This window comes from Asparagus officinalis, chromosome 7 (genome assembly GCF_001876935.1).
Source record: "Asparagus officinalis chromosome 7, Aspof.V1, whole genome shotgun sequence".
NCBI lineage: Eukaryota > Viridiplantae > Streptophyta > Magnoliopsida > Asparagales > Asparagaceae > Asparagus > Asparagus officinalis.
In genome coordinates, this window is record NC_033800.1 from 29,065,506 (window position 1) to 29,091,991 (window position 26,486).

Below are 26,486 nucleotides of genomic sequence, written 5' to 3' on the forward strand. Positions count from 1 at the left end.
TCTTCAAACGAGTTTGCCATCTCGATGGCCACCTGATGGTATGGAATCAGGTCTCGATTTCTGACTTCATACTCTCCTCGAATCTGATTAACTACCAATTGAGAATCTCCAAAAGCTTTAAGGTATTCGACCCCCAGCTCTTTGGCGAAATTGAGTCCAATTATCAATGCATTGTACTCGGCTACGTTATTAGAGCATGGTTCGATCAACGAATATACTCTAGGTAAGACATGCTTTCCCGGGGAAACTAAAACGACCCCCACTCCTGAGGAGATTTTAGAACATCCGGGCGCGCTCGCCACGTTGGTTGTTCGGGAAGCTCCATTGAAGTATAATTGCCACACTCGTTGATGTGATGTGGTATTAACTTTGTGAGTTTCATCTGGCAGATCGTCGTACAACTCCACTACATCTTTCGTAGGGTTTTCCGCCAAAAGGTCGCAAATAGCTCGTCCCTTGACTGATTTTTGTTGCTTGAAGTACAGATCATATTGCGATAACAGTAGAGCCCATCTGGCTAAACGCCAATTCATGGATGCTGGTTGGGTCATGAATACCCGGATTGGGTTTATGTTGGAAATGACATAAATTGTCTGTCCAACTAGATAGTGTCGCATTTTCTGGATTGCGAACACCAGTGCGAGGCATTCTTTCTCGATCATTGGATAACGAAGCTCCTACCAATGTACGACTCAGATAATACACAGCTTGCTCGTGACCGTTATCGTCGTCTTGTGCAAGTAATGCACTTAACGAATGGCTCGTCGCTTTGACATAAATCAAAAACGGTCTGCCTGATTTCGGTGCAACGAGAATAGGTGGATTCGCCAAATATTTCTTAATATCTTCGAATGCCTTTTGGCACGCTTCATCCCAAACGAACGACACGCCTTTCTTCGCAAGTTTCGAGAACGGTTGACATTTCCCAGATAGATTTGATATAAACCGACGGATATATGCCAATAGACCTTGCAACCCCCTGAGTTCTTTAAGATTTCTCGGGGGTTGTAGTTCATGTATCGCCTTCACTTTATCAGGATCAATATGAATACCTTTTGTGGTGACGACGAATCCAAGAAATTTACCACTGGACATTCCAAGGAAAGACTTAGTTGGGTTCATCTTTAACTGATTAATGTGGTCGTTTTTATCACGGCTCTTAACGACCAGGTCATCAACATAGCATTCGACTGTCTTCCGAAGGTGTTCTTAAAAGATCTTCGTCATTGCTCGTTGATACGTAGCACCGGCGTTCTTCAAACCAAAAGGCATAACAGTGTAACAGAAGACACCAAGGGGTGTTCTGAATGTTGTATGCTTTTCATCGTCCGGGTGCATTTTGATCTGATTGTACCCCGAAAATCTATCCATAAACGACATTCTCTCGAACCCGCATGTGTTGTCAATGATGACGTCCGTGATCGGTAAGGGGAAATCGTCTTTAGGACATGCGGTGTTTAGATCTCTAAAGTCAATGCAAATTCTGATCTTTCGGTTCTTTTTAAGAACTGGAACGATATTGGCCAACCATTCAGAATGTTGTTCTTCTCTGACAAAACCCGAATCAATTAATTTCTTGACTTCAGCTTCTATTGCCTCCATAATCTGCGGACAAAACCGTCTTTGTTGTTGTTTCATAGGTTTGGCATCCGGTTTAATGTTAAGGCTATGCATTGCTACATCTGGGTCGAGTCCCGGCATATCTTCGTAGTTCCAAGCAAAAACATCGATATACTCTTTAACGAGGGCGATTAGTTCCTCTTTTTCATCCGCTGGAAGATCACCGCTGATAAATATAGGCTTTGGGTTAGCTTCGTCACCCATATTAACTTGGACTACTTTATCTTCGGTAGGAGGTTCTCTTTGCTCAAATCTATCGCCGTATTGGATATTCATGTAATGCATCCATGGATCTTCCCAAATAGGCAACTGATCGTCCTCTTCGGTTGTGGAAGGATCAACTGTCGCCATGTTCGACATTAGGGCTTTGAATCTTTCACCAATGCTTACGTCTGAATCCCAGGTTGAAGCATCGGATGAATGCCCACTCTTATTTATTAGTTGGCTAATAATCGGTTGGCCATATTCGTCATCAGATGATGAAGTGTAACCCAGACCCCTTTTATGACTGTAATAATTATCAGGTCTCCCTTTTGGTACGTGGGCAGGACGGGGTGGAACCCTGACACCTTGACCAAAATGAAGACCTTCACCGAGCGAAAGGTTATAGCCTTGGCTCGTCATGTAACCATTCGCTTGTGAACTGTACCGAGAGAAATGTCGCCCGGGTTCTTCATCATCCGAATACGTGTCTAAGAAAAGATCCGGGGTAGGGGATGGTTCCCCTTTCCCAAAAACTATTTCTTTTTCACCCTCTGTCTTTGCGGGCAGGAGCATAGTTGTTCCGACTGAACTTCGGATATGTTTCGTCGTCGTGCAAGACGAACGAAGTGGCATATGTAGGCTAGGGTCGTCATACAATTCTTGCATTACATCATCGAGACAACGCGAGTACTCTAAATCATTGTTTATTATTTCATCGGCAAGCTGCCAGTTATAACTTTCGTCCGACGAATTACCACCGTCAAGATCGATTACAAGAGGTTCAATATCATTTAATACAAGACCTTCACTATAATCGAGCCCGGCTTTAGTATCAGCTTCCTCTCCGTTGTCCGTACCATGGGCCGATGGTTAGTGGCATGATGCTAACAGCGGAACCCGGATCAACTTGAATCCGGTTGACAACGCTCGAACCGATATATCCAGTAAAATATAAAGGTCTGTCATGCTTTGAGTTCCTGACTTGCATATCTTCTTTTGTGAAAGCGATGCAAGGAAATTTCGTGGCTGCCAGATTGTAATGCTGAATCGACGACTCTGGCTCTTCGGGATTTGGCTTAATCTGAGTAAGGAATACTTCAGAAATCAGCCAAGGCTTCTTGTAACGCTTCTCTGGTATCTTTCGAGAGGCGTAGTAACTCGTATAGCGTAATCCTTGCTGGGATATTAGCTAGCTGAGCCATAACGTCGAAACGATAGGGTGCGTTCGAACTTTCCGGTTTGTCTCGTCCAATCGGTCGGTTGAAACGAGACTGCTTCGGAACTTGAACCTCTTTATGTTGGGGTTCCTTTTCTTTTTGCTTAGCCGGTTGTTGCGGCTTCCCAGCAGCTACAGGAGGAGTAGTGACTACCCCCAGCTCCGTAAAAGTTGTAGTATTTGGGTTAGAGGTTTCAGGATATTTATAATGGTATTCATTCCCACCTCTTGTAGCGAAAGATTCCTGCCCTTCTTCAGAAAGCGGTAAAACTGGAATCTGTTCATCATTCTTCTCGGGAATTGCCGAGGCTCCATAACAAGACTTCTCTTTTCCTTTGCTGTTTGATTTCTTCTTTGATGTGGATGTCGTCCACTGTTCATCTTCAAGCAAATCTGGATGGACCCAAAGGATTTCGTCGTTGGGGGTTGTGTGAGATACAAGTCCTTTTTGGCGCTGTCCATGAGGGTCATCGTTGATGGTTTGCATCTTGACCTTTGATACTGGTTCAGCTTGAAACCAGGATAAAGGAACCGATCCGAAGCTGATAGACACCGCATTTGCACCTACTTTCTTCTCTTTCGGCTTTGGTGTCACGATACCAACATCGATTAAGGTTTGTATTTTGTCTTTTAAGACATAACACGCCTTAGTGGGATGGTGGACCCTTCTGTGATATGCACAATACTTCGGGTCATTAGTCTTCGTTGCTTCTTCTTGGTTTGTGACCGGTGGAAGCTTGATCTTGTTGTTATCCAGCAGGTATTTGAAGATGACTGGAACTTCATCATCCTTAAAAGAATACTCCTTCGGGAATTTAGGCTCTGAGGCCTTAAACTGCTTCGGAGGCTGTTGATTCTGATTCGGCGCCAATTGGAAGGATGACTGATGTGATTGTTGTTGTGGCTGTTGTGATGTTTGATGCGCATCAACAGCAGCCCCAGACCCTCTTCCTCTGCCTCTAGAATTAAAATTCCATTTCTGAGGATTATCTTGTGACAGTCCACTCTCCAACTTTTTTCTCTTAAGAAAGCGCTCGGCTTGTTCACCTCTCACTTTCAACTCTTTCCAAGTTTTAGAAGGCACAACCCCCATGACTTCTAACACATCCAGCGACAAGTTATTATGACATGTCTGTAGGATAAACTCTTCTGTGAGGGGATCTCGGTAGTTTACTACTTTGTTCCGGAATCGTTTGACGAAGACATCGACCGACTCCCCGTTTATCTGCTTCTCATCCAACAAGGTGCCAATTGAGACCTCCGTGTCGTCATCGAAGAAATTGGTGAGGAACAATCCTTCCATATCTTCCCAGCTAGTGATGCTCCCAGGTTTGAGACGTCGGTACCAATCGAAGGCAGGCCCACGGAGGGTTCCTACGAATGACCGGACCATCAAGGCTTCATTTCCGGATATTGCGTCAAGATGTGACTTGAAATAAATCAAGTGTTGAGTTGGTGAACCCCTGCCATCAAAAGGAGTGAAGTTAATCAAATTAAACTTTGGGGGATAAGGGATCAGATCCTACTCTCTCGGGTACGGGTACTGAATGCCCGTTTTCTTCACTTCTTGGGCCGTCATCAGAGCATTGACCTTGCTCTCGAGGTCCTGCATCTTTTTGTCCTCTTCCTCACTCTTCTTCAAGTAAATTTGAGGAGGTTGAGTAGATGATTTGGCCGGACTGTTTCCAGAATTGTCTTTATCGGGAGGAGGATCGGCAAAGATAGTCTCGTCTTCTTCATCATCGTCCTCAGTTGTACGTACAGGTCTGGCGTTACGTTTGCTGGATTCCGCCTTTTGGCTTGATTCCGGTTGATGTTGTTGAACTTGCAAATCTCGAACCTGCTGCATGGTCAACTCCATCTCGGTTTTGATTTCAGCTCTAATTTCCTCGCGTTGTTTGGCTAACGCTTCCTGTAGTATTTGAGCCAGTTGGTCTGGCGTGATTGCGAACGATTCTCTGGCTCACCAAACACTGGATGTAGTATCGTCCGATGCAACGGCGGAACAAGTATCTGACAGTTCCTCCTCTGAAGATAACCCCTCGTGCATTCTTTTATAGTCTCGACGTCGGTTAGCTCTTCTTTGTAACCGTAACATTCTTTGAGATAGACCCCGCTCAACTCTCTCTCCCGGAGAGAAATCAGGATCAGGATTGACTAATTGTTGTTTTTCTCTGCCGGTCATATTAATAGTGACCTCAGGGAATTCATCTCGTCGAATTGCAGGTCTCTTCTTGTTGAAGCGTCTCACTTTGGGTCTTGACGCTTCAGTGGAAAGTCTTTGAAATACGGAAACTCTGGTTGAATTATTTTTAGAGCATCCGCATTCTGTCAGTACTGCTTTAATGAGTCTCTCACAGGAGCAGTGAGACTCGTTTTCTCGTACAATTCTTTTTTTTTAAGTTATTTTTCTGATAGTACAGCTCATCATTATTGTGACTTGAGCAACCTATCTCTTGGGCTTGAACCTTGTTAACATGCACAGAGCGACCAGTCGTCGCCTTTGGGCGATCCAAGGTTAATTTTTTAATTCCACCCCTTTGCGGGTGTGGAGTATTCATAGGTCCTAAACGAGAGTGAACTGATATTCTCTCGTTCTGGACTGGTGCAGTTCTGACAGGAGGGTGTTTACGACCCCCTGTATAAGAAACCACTAAGGGTTTATTTGCTGGGTCTGGTTGTTCCTTGACTGGGGTTTTGCCTCGATCGTCAACCGAAGGACCGAGGCGATCCGCTATTGTGATCTTGAACTTTGATAAATCTGGACTAACCCATGGTTTCACTGGTGATACATTAGACGGGCCCGGAACGGATGTTTGCGGCGCCTTCGGAACCCAAACTTTACGGTTATTTGGTGACTTTTCAGACACTATTTCTTTCTTGGTTCTTTGTATTTGTTGACGACGGGCACGAGCTCGAGCGGCTTTTGCCTGACGTTTTTGTATACGTTCCTTGAGGGTTGAACGAGCTCCTTTGACGAGAGTCCATTCCTCCGTCGTAAGTTTTGCAGAAATATGATTATTTTGCCGTTAAGCTAATTGAACCGCTTTTTGTTTTCTCGACTCTAGGTCCGCATAATAATGGACCCCGTCGGTTTGTTGCATGGCCTTGGCCAACTGACGAGCACGGCGCTGGCGCTGTCTCTGACGAGCTCTTTTCGTCAGCACCGATGAGCCATTAATCAACAACTCCTTGACTGGTACGGAGTCGTTTGGAGCAGAGATGTCGTAGGTAGATTCTTTAGCAGCAATTGGGCAAGAACCTTCACCCGCGGCCTTCATTGGCATTGTAGACTTGAAATTTTTCTTTGGAGATGAAAACTTCCTACACTTACGAGGTGAGGAAAGTTTTGATGATGAGGATGACAAGTACTCCTCGAATTTCGCCTGATCGAATTCGTATTCGATCTCTTCGTTAACAACGATCTTGATTGGTTGCGACACGACGGCCTCGGCAGCGAGGCCGCTGGCTCCCACTGTGGTCGCCAGTTTGTTTGCGTCAAAAGTTGCTTCCATTGATAATTCTATTGAACTTCGGTCGTTTACAACGAATTACAATGAAAAAAATAAGAAAATTACAACTCTTGAGAAACTAACACAAAAATCGTCTATCGATTCTTGTTTTTGTGAGACTTTGCCTGTGTCGGGAACGCTTTGGTTCGTTAACCGTCAAATCACAGATCGTGAAGGGGGGCTTTATGACTCTTCCTTCGTTTATCGAAGTGAGAATTTGAAACAATATCTTATCAAAGTAAGATAGTCGTTCTTCTTAAAATCAAGTCAAAGCTCGAATCTCAAGGGAATCCAAGAACAATGGTGTCTGCTCTCTCTCTGCTCTAAATTGCTCAATAATGTGCTCTCTCCTCGTCAGAAATGACCCTAGGGGGGGGGTATTTATAGCCTCTGGGGTCTGTAACTGCAAAAACTCAACAAAACAACAACGTTAGGCCGCGAGACAGTGTTTACTGTCTCCGCGGGGGGGGGGGGCGGGGCTGTCTCGGCCCGCGAGACAGTAAATGCTATCTCGAAAGTGGAATATTCTGGCAGTTTTCGTTTTTAACTGCCTTCCCACGTTTCAAACTCCGTTATTTTGGCAGTTATTCACGTGATTTTCACCCACGATGTTTCCCACGTCCCTTGGCAGTTAATGGACACGTGTAGGGTAGTTATCAAGGTGGTTTTTAACCATTTTAACACTGTCTCGGGGGGGAGACAGTAAACACTGTCTCGCTGGCGAGACAGTTCATATCTGTCAGTTTTGAGTAATTTTCTCTATGTTTGGATATCTAGTAGCATTTTTTGACGCCTACAGTAATAATATCTTGTAATATATCGAGACGACATACTATTACTCCTGACAACATAACTTCAGCACCAGATCTCTCACAACTAATTCAAAATGTCAAAAGACTTAAGTTTATAGCCATGCACTTCTAAAAGTACTTATAACTAACTTTATTGCTCCATACATAGGAAATATTATGCTAAAAGAGCACCAAAGAAACTCCCATCCTTATAACTAATATCGATATGATTACCACTTGTGCAGAAAACCAAGTAATTAAAGACCAAAGCTGTTCAAACTTCATCAATATTAAACTACAACAAAAGATAATAAAAATGATCGGGGGCAATGAAACAATACCAAATACCCCTTGCTGTAAACATCAAGACAAGGAGATGTTTGGTCCTCTTCTAGGATTGTTAAGAACAGGAAATGGACAAATAGATGCGAGACAAGTCAACTAAACAAAAACCCACCAGCCTAACCAGTTATAACGCAGCGACGCAAGGTTGAAGACCCATGTGAATAGTTAGTTCCATAAAAGTATATAGCAAGCTCATAGTTACGGAATCAAGGAACAATTGTTGACTGGTAGATAACACCCCATGCAGAATGGTAAACCTACATATATACTTACAATTAAAACCTAACAGCGAGCTGGAAGTATCATCATATAGTACATTTAAAAAAAATCATAGCATCTTGAAAAAAGCTCCTAGCAAGATGATTATCACCGGTTTACATACCAAAAGACCTGTAAGTTTCAGCACTGCAAGCTACATATTGATCTCTCCAACAGTCCAATATGTTTCTAGTTTAAAGCTGACATGTCCAATAAGGATAAAGAGGATATTATATATATATGATGCAAGGGAAAATTTATATGGCAACAAAAGTATCATCGGCAAGAGTAAGGTTTCACAAAGTACAACTATCGAGGATGATTGACGTAATTTGTGACACATGTACAGAAAGGTGCGGTTCTAATAAATAAAGAGGTACTAAATAGAACAAAAGGCAGCTCTTTTAAGAACCTCTCCTTGAGAAAATTGTACAAAGAGAACTTGAATATGCATTTAATCTCGAAGGAAATTTTCTGGGCAGGTTGAAAAGTGAGAACCTACAAAGAGAATCAGATACCTTAGCCACCATACTTAAGGCACATTGATAGCCAGTATCAAGTGCAATTTTAGTGATTAACATCCATTTTTTACTCATCATAATGAAGGCACTAATATTATCTCAAGGTACAGAAATAATTAATAAAAAGCAACATTAAGAATTGCAATCATCAAAAGATTGGGAACAATATGTTATATACAAATTTGAATAGTGAATAACTCTTTAACGTGAAGGTCTTCGAATACCAAGTGATATGATACTACAGTGGCCTGAATGTAGCAACTTGTAAGAATTTGAAACTTGGAAGATACTATAGAAAGCTAACCAAAATCACATTACTACCCAAACCAGCATAAAGCCCAACATTTTGGCATCAAAAATCAGCATTAATATAAGCTTATAAGTTATATCTACAAGTTGTATTAATGCATGTTCGGTTGCAGATTAGTAGATTGCAGCATGTTCGGTTGCAAATTAGTAGTTTGGAACAAACATGACGCCACATAGAAATTGGAAAGAAAAACCTTACATGTGAAGATATTAAAATAGAAAGTAATGTATTGTGGCATGAAGGTCCACATACAAATTGGAAAGAAACATGCAAACCAAAATTTAACATTGATCACGGAAGGGAGAAATACTGAAAAAAGTAATAATTAAACATGACATAAAACAGGCTGTTTCGAGAGGGTTGAATTCAAGTTGATATGAAATTCCTTACATGTGAATGCATTAATAATAATCACCACCTGTAATAATATCTTGTAATAATAATCACCACCTATAAATTGTCAAAAGACTTAAGTTTACAGCCATGCACTTCTAAAAGTACTTATAACTAACTTTATTGCTCCATACATGAGAAATATTATGTTAAAAGAGCACCAAAGAAACTCCCATCCTTATAACTAATATCGACATGATTACCACTTGTGCAAAAAACCAACTAATTAAAGACCAAAGCTATTCAAACTTCATCAGTATTAAACTACAGCAAAAGATAATAAAAATTATCAAGGGCAATGAAACAATACCAAATACCCCTTGCTGTAAACATCAAGACAAGGAGATGTTTGGTCCTCTGCTAGGATTGTTAAGAACAGGAAATGGACAAATAGATGCGAGACAAATCAACTAAACAAAAACCCACCAGCCTAACCAAGTGTAAAGACCATGAAAGGTTAAAGGTACATAATTTCTATTCTAGTATAATTTAAGTGATCAGCTAGCTTCTCTATTTATCCATCTACAACTATATTATTAAAGGAGTACACTCAGAAAGATAGATGTCATATTGTATCAAATATAAAAAAATTAAAAAAATATAAAATGGAAACCACTAAAATTAGAGTTCTTTAATATTCTACTGTATTCAGAATTCCTATACAAGTTTACAATCTTAATTTAATTAAATCCACGTATATATCCAACCATCAACAAATTCTGAAACCTGATTAAATAAACCATCAGTTAGAAACTTAAGCTCCTAAATTTTGGATGGAACATTTTCATAAAATGTAAAAGTGGCAAATATTTTTCTTTCCCCTTGAAGTTCTTTTTGAAAATGATGGTACTTAATTCTAATATTAGACCTAAAATGAGCAAAAAGGAATCACATAGGACCCTGTAAACATCTTGTCACCTCTCGCACAAGTTGATGTCAATAGCAGGTTGTTAGCGAGGTGAAGTAGCACTTTATAAATTGTATCAAATATTGGTGGCATGACTCGGCAAAGATTGCTATAGAGCAGTAACAATCAAAGTAGATGCATTCCCTATAACACCATAAGCAATATGCACTGAACAGAGCTCCAATTTCACCGAGGTGGAGAATTGTGAAAACGGCGAAGGAATTATGAAAAACTTCGCCGAGGTGGAGAATTGTAAAAACGGCGAAGAAATTGAGGAAGAAATTGAGAAAAACGTGAAGAATAAGCAAAACAGGCTCCACCGCACCAGGGTATGGTGTCTGCCATGTTTTGCTTATTCTTCACGTTTTTCTCAATTTCTTTCTCAATTCCTTCGCCGTTTTCACAACTCCGACCAAATTTAAGGCTTATATGGCGCCGGAGTCAAAATTTTATACCAATCTGATAAAACTAAAAGAAAATATACCAACATGTCACCAAGACTCTAAAAAATATACCAATCTGACCATTTTGCCGTATATTCTTCACTGATAGTATAAACGCTAGAGGAAGAGAATAGCAGACCTATACATTTCAACTCGCTTTATGGTTGGAGCTCAGGTAATGAAGAAATTTGTACTTTATTGACTAAGGCCAGGTAGCTTTATAGTAGAATCTTAATGCTATGAATTACTTAAAGCAAATCAATTATTAGATGTATACAACAATTTTTAATCATTTTCTAGGTTTTTGCTGACTTTGTGATAAGCTAATTATTGCATGAATTAAGTTAGATAAGTATCGGCAGTGTTCTAGATCTGGGTACTATATATCAAAATTTCAAAGAGATTAATGGGTATCATGTGTCATATGAGGGGATTTCCTCATATACAATGATGTTGCATAATTTTCACCAATTGAATAAAATAGAAGAGAGAATACCTCATAACTATACTAGTAGAGATTGTGTCACTAGTAGAGATTGTGTCTGCAAGTGGAAATGAGATGATAGTCGTGGAGTGCAGGTAATGAGAAACGTAATAAATGTCTGTTATCTCTGTATTTTATGTCGGGTTTAGGGGAAACTTTAATGGATCAGAGTGATTACTACTTTTGCCTGCCAAACTTCTATATTTAATTGCTCCCCCAGGCTCCTAGCTTCTACATTAAAACACCTCGTACTGAAAATTAATTATTATGAGGACAAAGAAAAAATACGGACAATATGTAGGGGAGCTTTGCGACCCAAAATATGGACCAATAGAGGGGACAAGTGAAGTGCCCCCTCCTATTGGATAATGAGTTGGCCATCATTAATGATGACCAACTCATTATCCAGTAGGAGGGGGACACATCACTTGTCCCCCCTATTGGTTCCATATTTTGGGTCCTTAAAGAGTTTTTCTATGTAGGGTAAAACAATCAGGAGAAAGGACAGCCCATGCCGTTAAACATGCGTTTAGAGGATGCTAACCGTTTGCTCTAGACACAAATCCTAAAATTTAATGATACAACAAAAACATTATTTAGGTGTACATTTAACGCTATGAACCCGGATATACTAAATACTTTTTTAACAATCACATCTACACTGTCCTCTCTTTTGTTTTTTGAAGGTTTTTTATTGAATATTTCTGGCTCGTGACCTTGTAGAGATTAGAATACAGTGATCTCTTAAATAATCATCTTATTTTTATTACAAAAACTTTTAAAAAAAAATTGAGATAGCAAGTTAGCAACCGATGGGCATCAGAGTACTTGTGCATTCTATTAATTTGCTATAAAAATGCAGAGTCACAGCAAGTACTTCACAAACATCTTCGGTTTTCAATCATTTTTAAATAAACACAAAACAAAATATCGATTGAAACCTCTTACAAATTTTTGATTCATTTGCCATTGAATTGGGATCATCTCCCAAACCAAAAAAAAAAAAATAGTGCATTAACTACTAATCATAATTGTTTCTTACTCTTCTCATCACTAAAATACCAGTAAAGAATATTCAAATCATGAACTTTCACTACAACTTTACAGTTTTGGTGTAATAGTTAGAAGGACTTTAAGATGGTACCTGAACGACCTAGGTTCAAATCTCACGCCATGAATTTAGAGCGGATTTTGTATAAATTGACACACCTGCAGATGTTAGAATATACAAATATAATTCTATTTGTGCGAATAAACCCACTCAGTATTGGCCTAATTGTAAATACACCCTCTTAGATGAACTTTCTTTTTGACTCGAGTCGAAAGGAAAAAAAATGGGGATCTATCTGCACAAATAGAACTATAAGATGTCTATCTGCCTTCTCAAAAACTTTTTGGTTATTCTAAGTCTACATAAATAAATAAATCAGGAGCCTATTTGCAATTGAGCGATATGAAGAGGTTCTATTCACAATTAACCCTTTCTTTAACTAGTAATTCTTTGACCCCGCTTAAGACTTTACCATTTATGATGAAGAAGGCATAAATAAACAATATAAATTATCAGAAAAAAATACATGCTCAAAACAATAATGATCTGCCTGTAACTCATAGCAAGTAATATAAGGTCATATCAATACTATGATAAGTGAAATTAGAATTTACTTCAGTTTCGCATGAAATACTTTCTGAGAAACGTCCAAATTCAAATCCCACAATCATAAATTTAAATCGAATTTTCTATAAATTGACATTACTGTGCATATTAAAATATAAAACTATAATTCTATTTGTGCAGATGGACCCACTTAGTATTAACACAAGTGTAAATACGCTCTCTTTCCGAAATTTTTTGACTAAGATAAAAAAGGGGAAAAAACATTTGGGAATCTATCCTCACAAATAGAACTATAAGGAGTCCATCTGCCTCCTTCTCAAAACTTTTTTCACTATTCTAAGTCTAAATAAATAAATAAATTAGGGGTCTATTTGCAATTGAGTGATACTAAGGGTTCTATTCACAATTAATCCTTTCCTTAACTAGTAATTCTTTTGACCCCCTTATGGCTTTACCATTTACCCTTGAAAACTGATGAACCAGGCAAAAATAAATACTATAAACTATCAGAAGAAATACACGCTCAAAACAATAATGACGTGCATGTAACTCTTAGCAAGTAATATAAGGCTACATCAGTACTATGACAAGTGAAATGAGAATTTACTTCTGTTTCGCATGAAATACTCACTGAGGAATGCCCAAATTCTCAGCAGAATAAATGATAGAGTACATTTTCATGTGAATTGAAATATATTGTTGGCTATAAACATGAAATTTCAATAATGAAAGTTATATTACCAACAGCTACTACAATCTTTGCACACTGTACCGGCTTGAAATTCTACAGTTTCCAGTAAATACCCAAGCAATGTAAAATCCCTGCAACCAGTGCCCAGAATAATATTTCAGCGAAAATAACATACAAGAGAATGCCCACCCTTTCTGAGTGCCAAACGTTAATGAATATGTGCTTCCGAATCCAATAGACCTGAAACCAAAATCAAGTTCAATTAAAAAGCATGAAGCAAAAAATGAGAAATTTCGCAAACTTTGCCAACATCTTAAATGTATACTATAGATATGGAGTGAGAAGATACCAGAGTGTTATTTGGGCTCTCATAATACCATCCGTTGAAAAATCCTGCGAAAATGCCTGCAGCTGCCATTACATAGACTAACATAGCATTCTTGCCGATCCATTCCAGTGGTAGAAACAAATAGCACAATCCAATGATGTCAACCTGATTAGAACATAATATGTCAAATTCAAGGAGATGAGAGAGTTCTGAATGTATTTTCTCATTAAAATTGCATCCCTCGGTTTGTTTTATGAGTCAATTCGATACATCACATCATCAGTTTCGAACATCAGACCTTTTTCCCTTACCAAGATAGAGTTTGGATGTAGATCAGGATGTGAAGTTCAGAATTTTTTTATTTTTTTATTTTTTGTAAAAAGTTGAGTTGATTATTTCTCTTACAGTTGTATTATTTTGGACTTCAAAAGATTTTGGAGCTATATTGATATATGAAATCACCATTAATGTCCCAATTTTTTCTCATCAAGACAGAAAGATAGTCAAGTTGGCTATGTGCCATGAATATTTGGGTGGTTTCATGGTTTATGAATATGTACATAAATACCATGCACTTCCATGAGAGAGCAATACCCTATTGATATCCACTTCTCCATAAGGACATAAAAAGAGAAGGAAAGATGTGCACTCAGTCTAGGCAACAAATTCAACACTAGCAATTTCTAGATCTTAATTCATAAGATGAGAACCTTCATATTTGAATTAGGATAAACATATAGTAGCTTAGGCCTGGAAGGAGTTAAATCCTCTGTAATACAGGAGAATCATTTCTCTGTGAGGAACTGGTTCTATACATAAAGCCTATTGATAGGAATATGCAAAAGTGTCAATGATAGTCTTTGCTCGGGTCAAAATTTTGAAGTCAATGGGCTGCTCCGGCAGTAACACAAACATAGCTGAAGCTGTATAATTGCTTGTTTAGAGGAATTGCTGCATAAAAATAGCAAAACATCAGTGCATAACAGAGGGGAGAAAGGAGAAAAAAACACCTACAATAAAGAAAAAATTTGAAACTGCTAGCATATTGTTTAAAAAGAATTATCTCATAAGTCATAACAGATATGTGAAACTATGAAATATAGCAACTACATGAATATGAAGCTTATCAAGGTTCATTCAAATTGCTCCTTCACACGCACCATGTGAAAAATGCATAACAATTCCAAGAACGAGGAGACTTGCACCCATCGCAACCCACTGCTTTATTCTATCCAAATGACTCTAAAAGGAGGGGGAAAAGAAAGACAGAATGAGGGAAAATTTTCAGGAAAATTTATTTGTTTACACTGTTCTTGTTACCATCTCATAATAAAGGTGTTATGAAACTGATATTTACCTTCATATGAACAAGAACATGTCCAAAATGCACCCCGATTATTGTGCTCAGAATAGCAGATATCGAACTGCAATAAATTCAGACGTAAGCATAATGCAAAAAAAAAGTGATGCCAATAGCCAAACTTGAATTTCATATAATATTTAACAAAAATAAAACAACTCAGAAAAAAATCACATGTTCCTGAGAGATATCGTGAGTATTTCCTCAATAGGAATGGGCATATAATCTGGTTTCTTATCACCACACACCGTAGAAAAGGCATCTTCATCAACATAATGGTACAGTATATACACTTTGATGCATATGAAATGGTAAGTTTATTTACCATAAAAAGAGGAAATTTTGTGGGAAATGTCTAGGACCAATGACAACAACGATGATGATTATGGACAAAGATTGGAAAGGTTGTTGGGTAAATATGTTCAGAACCATGGCTCAAAAAGGCTAAATCCTTTTGAGACGATGTCTTTCCTAACATTTTAACCGAAGCCATTCTCATCACTGGTCTTTAGAACCTACCAATATGAATTTTAAACCTCAATTTAGCATGACAGACCTTAGTATTCCTTCCGGTTCAAATGGTCCATGACACCATGAGGGAGCATCCTTCCTAAATGGACCCGCATGAGGGGAATCATAAGTGCAAGCCTGCAATGCTTTAAAAATGCAAAATATCACCAACTATTCTAAAAATTAGTTAGTAAATACATGTATGAATACTTCCAGAAAAAACAAATACATGTATGAAGTATTCATGTGATTGCCGTAAGTTTATTGTAATATCACCTTAGATCTCTTCCAAGCAGGATGTTGGTACATGTGATTGATTCCTAGCACTTGGCGATCAATATATCCCACAGCATTGCAAGGAGGATCCAATCGCCCCCTAGTACCACATTTAACCTAAAATAATAGGGTTTAATTATGTCATTTATTTGTATATACTTTGAAGCCAAAAAGAAGGTCCCCTAGACACTGAGATGCATACGGATGCATGTGCTACTAGATTTTCAGTTCTAGATTATCAAATAACATAATTCTCATGTGGTATTCATATAGCTATGATTACAGGGTTGAGACAAGCAGAAGTCACCATTGACCTCCTGCCATGTTTCTTGAGGAGCTTTGTTCACTATGTAACTCTAGTCTTATGACATGATTGTACCGGTTAAGTACAAGTAGTGCTGGAAATGAATACCACAGTATTCAAATTTGTATTCATTTATAATTTCCAAATACAAATACAAATTTGTATACAAATTTGTGTATCATTCTCTAAATTTCTTTGAATTCGAATAAGAATAAATTTTGAATATTCGCAAATATTTATCGAATATTACAATATGTTATTTGATTACCAATCTATAGTTCATGAATATTAAACTATGTAACTAAAAAGATAATTTTATTTGATTAAAGAAATTTGGTTAAAAATTGACTTAGGGCTCTTTAAGTTAGGCAAAATTAGCATAGAACTTAAATTACAAAATGTAAATGGGTCAAATGAATGGAACTCTAAATGAATATCTGATAATCAAATGAATTGAATATACATCTTGTTAAATTCTATTCATTTATGAACCAAATACTCAAACTATTTATTTATTGTTTAATGAACTGCCGACGCAAATATAAACAAATAGTCACAAACAATTAACAGACTATTTTTTAATTTGGTTCTTTTCCACCCCTAAGTACAATGTTAGGCAAAAGCTTCCTGGCACTTACAGAATTGATGTATATTTAATGGAGCTGATTATATTGAAAACTGGTAGTTGGTCACCAGTCACCAATTTTGCTAGAGAAAGTGTTTATTCATCTAAATTGTATCAGTAGCCAATAAGGAAAAGGGCTAATAACAATAGCAAGGTGCAGATCCACATAGTTTGAATTTTTTTTTGTAACTGAAACCCAATAAGGAACCCACTTGATCTAGGAAAAAAATGAGTTAGTTCTACCATTCATTCCTCTTTGTTCACTGTCAACCTTGTAGGATTCTCTTACAACCTATAGGTCTAAAATTTACACTTAATAGATATCTAGAACATCCAAGACTGAACAAAAGGATTCCTATGACAAGACAGCTGAATCCTGAATGACTGGAACCAAATCAAAGAACGGATATAACAAATGATGGATCATTACCGACTCGAAATTTGAAGTTTATGAAGATATGTAAATCTCCATGCATGTAACATCCTAAATTGCCCTTGGCATAAGTACACAAATGTACATTATGCTAAAGATAGTATCATTGGATAAGAATTGGCTGGGAAAAACCTGTCCAATTTAAATATAGTTTCTATTGAGAACTCTACACGTTCTTTGTGCTATTATAATAGTAGACTCAGTACTATCTCCAGTTAAATAAGAATTTCATATCAAAACTGAATTAGTTAACTATATAAACTAAATGTTCTGGTAGCGTATAAATATCGAAAGAAGTCAAGTCACTAACAACAGTAAAAACCAGTTAATATAATACAAAAATCTAGTTTCATGGATAAGAGCGAACATACTTACAGCAAAAACTTTTCCGTAATCGCGACTGTCAATGTCCTTTACTGTATAGACCCAGTCAGGGACATAGGTCGTATAAATCACTATCAGGTAGATCCCTAGAATACAGATTCCTAGCAACCTGATAATGGGAAGAAGATGGAAAATATTCACTAATTTTGATTCAAAGGGTATATGATGAAATAATATATAACATTCACGACAAACAGTTCAAGTTAACCGCTAAATCAACAAATGAATGATCTATCACTTCATATATATTTGACTGTCTATGACTCCATCACTTAGTACCTGGTATTTAGCTGTTGAGAAATTTTTGTTTCTGGTTTTTATGATGATGAGAATATGTTATCAATTTCAAATATTTGTAGATCAAATAGTCTCAAACTGATTTGTCAAATAAGGAAAAAGGAAAAATATAATTGGTGGGTGTGCTTTCTAAAATTTTAGCAGTATTGATTATAAAATAGTCTTTTACACGATAGGTATATCATGGGCTACCTTGGATTTTTGATATTCCAAATGTTAAATAGGGAAAACATGATGCTTAATCTATGCGACTTGTTTCATTGCAAATATTGTCACTATCACATAAATACTTAAATTTTACCAATGGATTTTTCATGTTATTACTTTCATTTGGTAAGGATGGATGTTTTCTTGATGGAAGGTTTCTTGATTTTGCTCCCTTGTCCTTCTATTTTCTGGCAACTGCTTTCTCTTTTGACATGTTTGATGTTTGCGTGTAACTTTTGGAGCTTATATTGCTCAAGCAAATAACGTACAGTATTTTCTGTAGGGACCATAGTGCTGTTAGATGGGCAGCTAAGTTTTCTTTGGACCAGATATGAATATATAATTTTACTTCCCCAGAGGATTTCCATGAATACGGAAGTGGATACCAGATATTTTAACAGATAAATATGCAAGTCTTAAAAGTAATACAAATCCAGATAAGAGATGAAATAAGCTTACCATTGCCAACAATATAATTTAAAGATTGAGAGATGGTCAGGTGACTCAGTCACAACCTTCGCATTCTTTGTCAAAATTTCCAACAGTGATACTATCACATATGCAAGAGCAATGCGCTATATAGTCAAAGAACGGAACACCGATCAGAATTTTCCTCGGGTGATTTTCAGTGTAAAATTGACAAAATGAGTAAGATGGCTCACCTGCAGGATGCCACACCATCTTATATGTTTCATGTCAACTCCATATGTTAATTTATCTGGAGCATGTGAGTACCCACCTGCACACGCAAATAAATTTTCATAGAGAAAATCCTAGTAAAAAGAAAAGAAATCAAGCCTGAAGCAATTAGATCATTTAGCAGTAAACTTGTTTTACTTAAAAAAAAGTTAGAATAGATCATTTAGCAGTAAACTTGTTTTACTTAAAAAAAAGTTAGAATAGATCATTTAGCAGTAAACTTGTTTTACTTAAAAAAAAGTTAGAATTACTAATTATCATGTGCTGAAACACGTGAAATGAAATTTCTTCTGACATCGTCCTTTCTCAGGAATGTATGCTCACATGCCAAGCATGGCATGTATACAAATTAAATATCACAAAGATTGGGAAGTGATAATATTGACATACTAGGAACTAATAACAAATTATGGTTGAAATATGTTGGAAATAGAAGACACGACGAACCCAATGAATGAGTCAAAAGCATGTAGATGCTAATTCGTCGTATACATCCCATGAATCATCACAGATAACATTAAATACTTCACGAAAAATGAAATCATCCAATTTGAAATGCTTGACTCTTAGGAGATAAGAAGTGGTTGAAGCACAAAAAGCATGGATTTCATGAGTTTATTATTATTATTTTATACTCGAACAAAGCAAATAGAGTTATCTTACACAAGCAAATTATACGACTGGAACTGCACACAATTAAAGGTTAAGATGACGTACCCTGCATCAACAAATCCTGTAAAGACCACTTTCTTAATTATAACCAACCAATAGTTTCTAGACAGCTGTGACTCATTCGTAGAATTGTTGGAATCAGGTGTAGACCAAACCTCGAGTAGGCGAGGTCGATGACGAGTTCGAGGCGTCCTTCAGGCGAGGTTGGGGCGGATGAGTGCAGCAGGCGAGCTCGAGTTGGGTCTGGCGAGCTCGAGCACGGGAGGAGCTCCAGGCGAGCTTATGCAGACGATGTCGACTCCAATCAGGCGAGGTCGAGTGCCCACGCCCGCAGGCGAGGTCGAGCTCAGTCTCTATAAAAGGTTTCTCTGGCTGCTGCTTCTCTCTCTCGCGATTTTCCCTCTGGCGGCGGCTCTCTCTCTCCTCTCTCGCGATCTCTCTTCTTTCTCATTCAGCTCACGAGATTTTGAGGAAGGGAATTAAAGAAGAGAGGGATTTATTGAGGGGAATTTATTAAAGAGGGAAAATCAACACTGTAGCTACAATGTTGACTTGTATTTTGAGAGATCTTAAGGTTAAGATCTGCTCTTGTATTGTAATTTCTTATTGATTAATAAGAAATTAATTGCGTGGCCCCCGAGGACGTAGGCAAGTTTGCCGAACCTTGTAAATTTTGGTGTGCTTTTTTCTATACTATGTTTTTCACTGTTAAAGGGGTTTAGTGTAGCCCCGGGTATTCCCCAACAACTGATATCAGAGTCTGAAACGATTTAGAGGAAGTCAGATTCAAGTGGGAGCGATGACCGTAGATAAAAAAAATGTGAGATTAAAGAAGTTCGATGGAACATATTTCGAATTCTGGAAAATGTAAATAGAGGATTATCTGTATCGAAAAAATTTGTATCAACTTCTCTCGGGGAAGAAGCCAGATTCTATAAAGAAAGATGAGTGGAACCTTCTAGACAGACAAGCCCTTGGAATTATCAGATTGACGTTAACTTGTAATGTTACGTTCAATATTGCGAAGGAGAAGACCATGACAGGTCTTATGACAGCACTCTCAATATGTATGAGAATCCATCAGCCGCGAACAAAGTTTATTTGATGAGGCGGTTATTCAATCTGAGAATGGCGGAAGGCGCGTCAGTAGCACAACACCCCAATGAACTCAACACGATCATAACCCAATTGAGTTCAGTTAAAATTGAGTTTGATGAGGAAGTTTGAGCGTTGATCCTTTTGTGTTCCCTATCAGAAAACTGGAATGCTACAGTCACAACTGTGAGTACGTCGGGAAGTAACAACTTAAAGTTTGATGACATTCGTGATCTGATTCTCAGTGAGGAGATCCGACGGAGAGAGTCGGGTGAAGCTACAACCTTTTTAATATACATAAAGAGTCAAGAGGTAAAAATTTAACCAGAGAAAATGGATCAGAGGACAGGAGGTCCAAATCTAGGAATCCCAGCAGCTCGAAGGATATCGAGTGTTGAAAGTACAGGAAAATCGGGCACTACAAGAATTAGTGCAAGAGTACACAGAAGGAGTGAGAGACAAAGGCAGATGTAAATGTTGCTTCCACCTCAGGAGGAGATGATGCATTGATATGCTCTTTGGAGAGCAAAGAGGAGTCTTGGGTGTTGGACTTTGGAACATCATTTCATGCTACTTCTCAGAAAGAATTCCTCAAGAAGTATGTCTCCGAAAAATTTAGATATGTATACCTTGGTGATGATCAATCGTGTGCTATTTTGGGCAAAGATGTAGTGAAAATTAAGTTGAACGAGTCAGTATGAGAGCTGAAGGATGTCAGGCATATTCTCGATCTGAGAAAGAACTTAATATTCATAGGCCAGTTGGCTGGCGAAGGATACACCACGATCTTTCATGGAGATGATTGGAAGATCTCAAAAGACGCAATGATGATTGCCCGAGGTAAGAAAACTAGTACCATGTATATGACAACAAGTGCACGTTGTTTGATCTCAGTTACAGCAGGCAATGAGACTTCAAAGCTGTGGTACCAGAGACTCGGTCATATGAGTGAGAAGGGGATGAAGATCATGTACACAAAGGAAAAACTCCCAAGACTGCAGTCAATAGAGATGGACATGTGTGAAGAATGCATACTTAAAAAGTAAAAGAGAGTCAGCTTTCAGACAAGTGGCAGAACCCCCAGGAAAGAGAAGCTAGAGCTCGTTCACTCAGATATTTGGAGACTAACCACCACCGCGTCCATTGGTGGGAAACACTACTTCGTAACTTTTATCGATGATCACTCTTGGAAAGTATGGGTCTACTTTCTAAAGCATAAATCAGAAGTATTTGAGGCTTTTAGGAGATGAAAAGCCATAGTCGAGAATGAGACCGGTCTGAGAATAAAGAAGCTCATAACCGACAATGACGGTGAGTATGAAGACACATCATGTACACAAAGGAAAAACTCCCAAGCCTGCAGTCAATAGAGATGGACATGTGTGAAGAATGCATACTTAAAAAGTAAAAGAAAGTCAGCTTTCAGACAAGTGGCAGAACCCCCAGGAAAGAGAAGCTAGAGCTCGTTCACTCAGATATTTGGAGACTAACCACCACCGCGTCCATTGGTGGGAAACACTACTTCGTAACTTTTATCGATGATCACTCTTGGAAAGTATGAGTCTACTTTCTAAAGCATAAATCAGAAGTATTTGAGGCTTTTAGGAGATGAAAAGCCATAGTCGAGAATGAGACCGGTCTGAGAATAAAGAAGCTCATAACCGACAATGACGGTGAGTATGAAGACACCGGATTTAAGAAATTCTGCTATGAGCACGGGATCAGAATGTAGAGAATCGTGTCTGACACACCTCAGCAAAATGGTTAGCTGAGCGGATGAACATAACGTTGACAGAGAGAACTAAAAGCATTCGGATACAGTCAGGCCTACCGAAATAGTTCTGCACAGAAGCAGTCAACATAGCAGCTTACTTGATCAACCGAGGTCCATCGGTTCCATTGGAGTACAGAATACCAGAAGAGATATGGTGCAAAAAAGAGGTAAAACTCTCCCATCTCAAAGTTTTCGACTGTGTAGCTTATGTGCATATTAGTGATCAAAACAGGAATAAGCTTGATCCCAAGTCAAAAAAATACACTTTCATCGACTATGGTGAAGAAGAGTCCGACTATCGTATTTGGGACAACGAAAACAAAAAGGTGACCAAGAGCAGAGATGTGATATTCAACTAGAAGGTGATGTATAAGGACATGCATAATACAGATGACTCAAAAAATGAGTTAACATTTGTAGATGAAGATGATGTCCTGAGTAACCTTTCAGAAGAACCCAATGCAAAAGGTCCTCAGTCAGAAGAGTCTGTTGGACAGAACGGTGCGCAGGAGCCCGACGCATCAGCTCCGATATTAAGAAGATCTTCTTGACCTCTTGTGCCCAACAGGAGATATATGAACTGTCTGTTGTTGACAGATGGAGGGGAGCCTGAAAACTATGATGAAGCTTGTCAGAGTGGAGATGCGAACAAGTGGAAGTTTACCATAAAAAGAAGAGATGAAGTCTCTCATCTCAAACCAGACGTGCAACTAGCTGCGTTGCCCACGAGTAAGAAGACACTCCACAACAAATGAGTGTACCGGGTGAAAGAAGAGTAAGATGACTCTCCAGAAGATATAAAGCTCGGCTAGTTGTCAAAAGATTCTAGCAGAAAGAAGGAATTAACTACACCGATATTTTTGCTCCTGTGGTAAAGCTCAATACTATTAGGACAGTAATGAGTATTGTAGCAGTTGAAGAACTTCATCTCGAGCAGTTAGACGTGAAGACGGTGTTTCTTCACGGAGATCTAGAAGAGGAGATATACATGTACCAGCCAGAATGTTTCTCAAAAGAAAAGAAAAACCTGGTGTACAGACTCAAGAAGAGCTTGTATGACCTGAAACAAACCCCAAGGCAGTGGTACAGGAAGTTTGACAGTTTCATGCACAAGGAAGGTTTCCAGAAGTACAACGCCGACCACTGTTGCTACTTCAAAAGATATCAGTCCAGTTATATCATCTTACTGTTGTATGTTGAATCGTTGATGATATATTAGTTGCAGGTGCAGATATGGAGGATATTAGGAGTTTGAAGCAGTAACTGTCAAAGGAGTTTGAAGCAGCAACTGTCAAAGGAGTTTGACATGAAGAGAGATCTCTTGCAGTTATCTCAGACAGATTACATCAACCGTGTTTTACAGAGATTCAATATAGGTGACGCCAAGCCAGTCAGCACACTCTTGACCAGCCATTTTCGCCTATCAAATGATCAATCTTCACAGTCAGATGAAAAAAAAGAGAGTATAGCTAAGATTCCTTACACCTCAGTCATTGGAAGTTTGATGTACGCAATGGTCTGTACAAGACCAAACATTAGCCATGCAGTGAGAATGGTCAGCTGATTTATGTCGAATTCAGAAAAAACTCATTGGGAAGCGGTCAAGTGGATTCTGAGGTATCAACGAGGCACCACACATAAGTGTTTGTACTTTGGTAAGAGAGAGGTGGAAGTGCAATTGTACGTAGATGCAAACTTTGGAGGTGAAGTCGATCATCAAAGAAGCATCACCGGCTATGTGTTCACTGTCGGAACTATATATGTTAGTTAGATGTCACAGATACAGAAGATTATCACTTTATCAACTATAGAAGCTGAGTATGTAGCAGTAACTGAAGCCAGCAAAAAGATGATATGGCTTCAGGGTTTGTTAACAGAGTTAGAATTCAAACAGGAGAGGAATGTATTGCACAGTGATAGTCAGAGTGCGATACATTTGGTTAAAAATTTCGCATTTCACTTTAGAACGAAGCATATTGGGCTTCGGTACCACTTCATCAGATCCCTGTTGGAAGATAACGTGTTAAAACTGGAGAAGATTTTAGGAAGTAAGAATCCAGTAGATATGTTAACAAAGATGATGACCATTCAGAAACTGGAGTTGTGCGCAACTTTAGTTGGCCTTCATGCATAGGTGATGAGGGCGGAACCACACAGGAGAATGTGTTTGTTGAGATAGTCTGCTGACGATGGTTTGATCTCCAAGTGAGAGATTGTTAGAATCAGGTGTAGACCAAACCTCGAGCTAGAGAGGTCGATGGCGAGTTCGAGGCGTCCTTTAGACGAAGTTAGGGCGGACGAGTGCAGCAGGCGAGCTCGAGTTGGGTCTGGCGAGCTCGAGCGCGGGAGGAGCTCTAAGCGAGCTCGTGCAGGCGATGTCGACTCCAATCAGGCGAGGTTGAGCGCCCACGCCCGCAGGCGAGGTCTAACGCGCTAGCTTGTAGTTAGGGACTTAGGGTTCCCCTATAAAAGGGAACCCAGAGCCTCTTTCTCTGGCTACTTCTCTTTCTTGCGATTTTCCCTCTGGCGGCGGCTCTCTCTCTCTCCTCTCTCGAGATCTCTCTTCTTTCTCCTTCAGCTCACAAGATTTTGAGGAAGGGAATTAAAGAAGAGGGGAATTTATTAAAGAGGGGGAATCAACACTGTAGCTACAGTGTTGACTTGTATTTTGAGAGATCTCAAGTTTGAGATCTGTTTTTGTATTGTAATTTCTTGTTGATTAATAAGAAATTAATTGTGTGGCTCCCGAGGACGTAGGTAAGTTTGCCGAACCTCGTAAATCTTGGTGTATTTTTCTCTATACTGTGTTTTTCGCTATCAAAGGGGTTTAGCGTAGCCCCGGGTATTCCCCAACAAGAATAAGTAGCACCATTCAATCTTACTTTTTACTCAAGAAAAATCATAGTATTTTATGATGTAATTGATGATTATTATAATTGAGAGGATCCTAAATGGGCAAGCAATGTGATCCATCAAGAGAGCACTAAATCGAAGAATTTATTTTTGGAAAAAAGGAGATACTAGCATCCAAACCTTGCAATAGGATTCCCCAAAACAGCAACTTGAGAGTCCTAATCATCACTCTTTTTACAGCAAGAAGCCTGTTGGGTATCCTCTACAAAACAAAAGAGCAGCGTTTGAACAGAAGCGAATGATAAAATCAATTCTAACTCAACAATTCTACCTCCAAAATTCAAAACAGAAAAGATTTACTTTGAGAGACAAAGGGATAGCCATCCCCACGATAAACAAGAAAAAGGGCATCACGAAATCAGCAAGATTGCACCCATTCCACGGCGCGTGAGCTATCACCGGCCACTCGCCGCCTGCATCGTCCACCAGTATCATAATCTATAATTACCAACAGAACAAAACTCACAAAAATTACAAATTAAAAAAAAATTACTAAGAAGAAATTATTCAAAAAGAATTGGTGAAGGGAGTACAGCAACGGTGAGGCCACGGAAGATGTCGAGCGAGGCCACCCGCTTGGACTTCCTCTTGAGGTCTTCAGCATCAGCAATCTCGATGATCGGGCGGTTCTTAGGAGGTGGAGGATCCTCGATGGAGTGAGATGGACGGTGGAGATCTTGCTCGAAGCTCGCCATTCTGCTCCCTCCGCCTGATTGGTAAATGAGTGAAGCGTTTAATATTTGGAGCGAGCAATTGGCGGGCGGTGGAGTGCAAAGTTGGGGGAGTGGGAAGCTTGGGATCAAGAAGTATTCGGATAAGATTCTGTTTTCTTTCAATAAATTATTGGGAAAAGGTACGGGGCTGTTTGGTTCCCTGTTTGTGAGAGAGCCTGTTAAAAGTGTCAAATGTGTCAAAAGTATCACTTTTTGGCAGGCTTTTAGTCAAAATCGTCTTTAAAAAAGAAGATTTTGGCTGAAAGCCTGCCAAAATATGATACTTTTGGTACTTTTGGCAGGCTTTCAAAAGAGCATTTCCCTCAAAAACAGGGAACCAAACAGCCCCTAAAGGTTAGGCCAAATTGGTTTTCTGCAAGTCTGCAGCAGGTGAAAGATACCTCGATTTTTTTAAAACCCATTATCATCTAAGGGGCGTGTTTGTTTCAAAAAAAATTTGGCAATTGGTTGGGATTTTAAATTCTAGGAGCAAAAAGTGGGTTCTTTTGGGTTTTAGAATTCCATAAAACTTATTTGTTTCAAAACAAATTTTAGAATATCAAGTCCCCAAATAATAAAAAAA

At 38.8% G+C, this 26,486-nt stretch overlaps 1 protein-coding gene across 1 annotated transcript; it reads right to left on the reverse strand.

Moving 5' to 3' along the window:
* On the reverse strand, nucleotides 13,207-26,003 carry LOC109846890 (heparan-alpha-glucosaminide N-acetyltransferase). Its single transcript, XM_020416128.1, has 13 exons — nucleotides 25,724-26,003; nucleotides 25,491-25,628; nucleotides 25,311-25,392; nucleotides 18,700-18,776; nucleotides 18,497-18,612; nucleotides 17,525-17,642; nucleotides 15,788-15,904; nucleotides 15,558-15,649; nucleotides 14,999-15,065; nucleotides 14,802-14,883; nucleotides 14,528-14,592; nucleotides 13,663-13,806; nucleotides 13,207-13,553 (listed from the first exon to the last, which is right to left on the reverse strand). The coding sequence occupies exons 1-13, from the start codon at nucleotides 25,883-25,885 to the stop codon at nucleotides 13,407-13,409; spliced, it is 1,407 nt and encodes a 468-aa protein (XP_020271717.1). The 5' UTR covers nucleotides 25,886-26,003; the 3' UTR covers nucleotides 13,207-13,406.